This window comes from Cajanus cajan, chromosome 11 (assembly GCF_000230855.2).
Source record: "Cajanus cajan strain Asha chromosome 11, NIPB_CcT2T_4, whole genome shotgun sequence".
NCBI classification, from domain to species: Eukaryota; Viridiplantae; Streptophyta; class Magnoliopsida; order Fabales; family Fabaceae; genus Cajanus; species Cajanus cajan.
Window position 1 is genome coordinate 11,307,771 of NC_138527.1, and position 5,026 is coordinate 11,312,796.

The 5,026-nt window shown below is 34.6% G+C and overlaps 1 protein-coding gene across 4 annotated transcripts; it reads left to right on the top strand.

The window, feature by feature from the left end:
• The first annotated feature begins 389 nt into the window (after positions 1 to 389).
• LOC109791027 (putative protein phosphatase 2C 15) lies at positions 390 to 5,026 on the top strand. Of its 4 annotated transcripts, none has more exons than XM_083066774.1 (10): positions 390 to 486; positions 808 to 858; positions 1,150 to 1,557; positions 2,342 to 2,513; positions 2,654 to 2,807; positions 2,881 to 2,944; positions 3,078 to 3,209; positions 3,578 to 3,703; positions 3,816 to 4,051; positions 4,461 to 5,026. In XM_083066774.1, the coding sequence occupies exons 3-10, from the start codon at positions 1,348 to 1,350 to the stop codon at positions 4,678 to 4,680; spliced, it is 1,314 nt and encodes a 437-aa protein (XP_082922900.1). In that variant the 5' UTR covers positions 390 to 486; positions 808 to 858; positions 1,150 to 1,347; the 3' UTR covers positions 4,681 to 5,026. The 4 variants fall into 4 exon arrangements, with proteins under 4 accessions (XP_082922900.1, XP_082922901.1, XP_082922899.1 ...); XM_083066775.1 differs by lacking the exon at positions 390 to 486 and adding an exon at positions 586 to 603; XM_083066773.1 differs by lacking the exon at positions 390 to 486 and having other exon boundaries at positions 669 to 858.

A 5,026-nucleotide genomic window follows, 5' to 3' on the forward strand; every position in this document is an offset into this window, starting at 1 on the left:
ATCATTCATTAAAATATATAAATGTGAATATTTTATATGTTACTTTAAATTTTTATTTTTACAGTTATTAAACTTTACATTATTTAAATAGTGATAAATTGATAAATAAATAAAAAAACGTTAATATTTAATCAAAATTTCGTAACTTTAAAAATAAGAGACTAAATGTCTCTAAATATTTTAAAATAGAAAAATTAAAATTTTGAATCAAACATACTAAAATTATAATTTATATATTTTAAAAAAAATAATAAAAAAATAATTTTTAAACATAATTAAAATAAAAAAATTCACTCATTTAAAAACTAAAAATATATGTTAAAAAATAAATATAGTGTGGGCCGGTTTCCTCATGGATAAGGAAACACAGGGAAAGAAAAAAAGAGTTTAAAGTTTACAACTTTTACCTGAATCAGAATGTGGGTATCTTTCTGGAGGCAAAGCTGTTTAGTCAGCATTCAGCAAAAGCCACTTTCTTCCTTCAAAGTATGGAGGCAATTGCTCTACTGTTATTCCCTTTTATGGTTTAGTAAAGGAGGTTTTATGATTAATTTTTTTTTAAAAGTTCTGTTTGGTGGAAGAAACTGTTTGAAGCTGACATGGGTTGGCCCCATATTAAATTTTAAAGCCCTTTGTGTATTTTTAGTTTTTAGAGTTTAGTATAGAAATTGTTTTATATTTTATTGGAAGATTGTGGTTTTAGATTAATGGGTTTTACTTTTACAGTTCATACCCTGTTATCAATACGCGTTTTGTATCCAAGTTGATATCTTACCTTATTTTCTGCATGTTTGTTTGGTGTCACAGTCAGATCTGCATCTGGTTTCTCGTGGGGTGCACATCCAGACATTCTCTCTGGTAATTCAATTACTTTGTTTCTTTCCTGCTTGGAATTTATGTTCTTTCTGTACTTGGCTTCAAGTTTCTTCCTTTTTCTTTAAACTCTTTCTAAAAAAACTATTGAAGTTCATGGTTCACGGGGTTCACTAGGGGCTAAACTGGGTTATACAAATTGCATTGTACAAATAGCATAATGCTTTGTGAAAAGTTGGGATATTGCTCTTCTGAGTTATCTAGTTATTGTTGGGAGTTAAGGAAGTTGTTACTTGTTAGATCCTGGTTTAACAACTTTGTTGGTGATGAATGCAGATCAATTTGGGACAAAGGCGTTTTTCTTGTGTGCCAATTTGTGTTTAGTGTGCGGAAGGAGTGCTTCTGTGTTTATCTGGGTGCCTGTTACAGTGTTTCATCTTTGGACTTTTGAGTTCTGATGTCCTTGTGAGCAAGAGAGCTTTGTTATTTTGAGAAAGATTGGGTCTTAGATAAAGGAGGTAGGTGGGGCCAGATATGGCCTCTGGAGAAGGGAGGCGTCGTGGTCATGATCTTGTGCCTCTTGCCGCATTGCTCACCAGAGAGATGAAGAACGAGAAGATGGAGAAGCCCACTATGCGGTATGGATATGCTGCTCAATCTAAAAAAGGGGAGGATTACTTCCTAATCAAGACTGATTGTCGGCGAGTTCCTGGGAATTCTTCAGCATCATTTTCTGTATTCGCGGTATTTTCTACCTTTCCTATATTAGATTATATGAAGCACAAATACATCTACCAAACGCTGTGTTGACGTGTTTGACACATTTTGAGCACAACACTAGTCAAATAAATAAGCCTTGACACACGCTTCTGACGATTATCCACTGTATCACTATTAAAAAAATATTATTTTTATAGTTCGAACACCTCCCCCACACAGCTTTAACATCATTTTGACACGATTTGGATACTAGCTTAGAGAGTGAGTCAACATTTATTTTTAGCTTATAAAATAAATTAAAAAGTTAACTTATTTATACATATTGCAAGGCTAATAACATTTTTATCTGTCTTAAAGCTCATTTTTATAAGTAATACTGTTTGTTTTAGCTTTTAAGAGATATGATTCAACTTCTAAGAATCATTATCATATAAAAATGTAAAGCTTTTATATATATATATATATATATGTAAAGCATACATACATGTATATGTATGTATGCTGTGTTCTGGTGTCTACATTTTGGACATTAGTCGTGTGTCTGTGTCTGTGTTGTGTCCAGTGTTCGTGTCGTGTTCAGTGTTCGTGTTGGAGCCAGTGCTTCATATATAAGATTTTGTTTGTTCCTTTTGAGCTGCATGACACCAGTAACTGGCTGTTTGGAGATTGCTGTTTTGATTGATAATTTGCTTCATCTTCCAATAGCTTTGCTGATTGTAATCCTGGATTGTTTGATGAACTCAATGGTCTTTGGATAGAAAAGAACATGGTCCTCTGAGATAGTCACTTACTTTTTCAAGTTTTACAGATCTTTGATGGGCACAATGGAAATGCTGCAGCCATTTTTACTCGGGAGCATTTGTTAAATCATGTGTTGGGTGCTCTCCCTCGAGGGCTTGGAAGAGACGAGTGGCTACAAGCTTTACCTCGGGCATTGGTTGCGGGATTTGTGAAGACTGACAAGGAATTTCAGAGAAGAGGTCTGGAAATTAGTCATTATTCTATTTTGTTCTAGCTGAACAGAAATTTGTTCTTATGAAAAAAGATACAGAACAGGGGAATTGGGAATTTTTCCATTATTCTAATTGATATTGTGTTGTGATTTATCTGTTATCTCCAGGAGAAACTTCTGGAACCACGGCCACGTTTGTGATAGTGGATAGGTGGACTGTAACAGTTGCTTCTGTCGGAGATTCCCGTTGTATACTAGATGTGCAGGGTGGTGCTGTTACCAACTTAACTGTTGATCACAGACTTGAGGAGAATATTGAAGAGTAAGTTTTTGCATTTGAGGAAAGTTCGTTAATTTTCCCTATATGCATATGGTAACAAGTTTCTGTGTTACAGGAGGGAACGTGTTACTGCAAGTGGAGGGGAAGTTGGAAGACTTAGCATTGTTGGTGGTGTTGAGGTAAGCATATTAGGTTGCAATATCACCTGTCATCTTAAAATGGGAGAGAGGAATAGCTTTATTTGGTTTCTTCTTTTCCCTTTTCAACATGTGATCTAAGGGTATATGGTTTAGCCTATCCTTATTATTTTAGATGTATGTTGCTGAATCTATGCAGATTGGTCCACTTCGTTGCTGGCCTGGGGGTCTATGCCTTTCTAGGTCAATAGGAGACATGGATGTTGGGGAGTTTATAGTTCCAGTACCATATGTCAAACAAGTAAAGGTATATTTTCTTTGCACTTTTCAGATAATCTCTTCTAATAAACCATCAAGTTGGTCCCTGATGTATCACTGGCTCCCCTACTGAAATTATATAACTAGTCCCTAAATTATTAAAAATCTTGCTACATAGACCCTCAAGAATTGAAAAATTCTTTAAATTAGTCCCTCAATATATCAATACAGGGACTACATTAATGTATAATCAATACTTTAGGTACTTCTTATATAATTTTATTAGTTTAATGACTATTTAGGTGAAGGGCTGATACTTCAAGGACTAAATTGATGTTTTATTCTTTTTGATTTTACACCTATGGATACTGTTATTTTGTCTTCCGGATAAAACCTGACATTCTTTTATTGATATAGCTATCAAAGGCTGGTGGGAGACTTATAATTGCCTCTGATGGTATCTGGGATGCTCTATCATCTGAAATGGCAGCAAAATCTTGTCATGGTTTGCCTGCTGAACTGGCTGCGAAGCAGGTTGTAAAGGTAATATGCCTTACAGGTTACAGCTATCTGCTTATCATTTGACATTGAAAATATTTACATGTTTGAAATTTCTCTGCATAATTCTGTGTTATAAGATCCTACTGTTTTTCAGGAAGCACTTAGAACAAGAGGGTTAAAGGATGATACAACTTGTGTTGTAGTTGATATAATTCCACCTGATAATGAATTGCCACTGCCACTGCCTCCCCCCAAAAAGCGGAACAAGTTGAGTGCTCTTTTGTTTTGGAAGAGGTCTCGCAACTCGGCTGGTAAGCTGTCAAAAAAGCTTTCAGCTATAAATATAGTGGAGGAACTATTTGAAGAAGGATCAGCAATGCTCGCGGAAAGGTAATCTTATTATCTTTTATTGGAAAATCTTTTTTCATTTTACAAATTTTTAAAACTCTCATGACAGTGCCCCGCATAATGTTTTCTTTATCAGACCTCCATTTTTGTCTCCACAGGACTTCTGTCTTTAAAAGTTGTGGTTAAAGTTATTATTTAGTTTTTTTCTATGGCGATGTGTGCGTCTGAGGATGGTATTCAAATTCAATGATTTATTCTGTCAGCATTGGAGCTAATTTATATGTAATTTATTCAATGTTTGCCATAGCACTTTCTGAAAGATATAGGGATGTGGTTGTAGAAAGACACATTATATGATCCAATTTAAAATGCAAGGGTTTATATATACTTTGGAAATACATTTTTAAAACATTTTTGTTCATAAATGTTCAATACTTTGTATGTCTTGCAGATTAGGAAACGATGAAAACTCAGGTCAATCAACATCTGGCATTTTCGTCTGTGCCGTGTGCCAGGTTGACCTTGCTTCAAGCGAGGGCATTTCGGTCCACGCAGGTTCCATTTTCTCCACCAGCTCAAAGCCATGGCAAGGTCCTTTTCTGTGTGCTGATTGTCGCAACAAGAAGGATGCTATGGAAGGAAAACGCCCTAGTGGAGTTAAAGTGTCATAGCTTACAATTCATTGGTTTACTTCTATTCTTTATGCCTTCATTCTTTTTCCTCTTTCTTTTGTATAGTTGTGTTGCCTAATGTGCCACAAAATACCTTTACTCAATATTCCTGTAAATAGATTTCCATCACGTTTTCAACCATGGATAAAAATCATCAATCCTTTAATCTATTGGTGAAGAGGGTGAGGTCTCTTTCACTTAAAAAAGTCCATTAGTATTCAAAAACTGAGATTTTAATGAATTATTTTGAAGATGAATTTTGTGAGGCTTTTTATTAGAATTTATATACAATTCACTCATCTAACAATGATTTTACATGACATTTTTATTGTTCTATTTTTTTTTC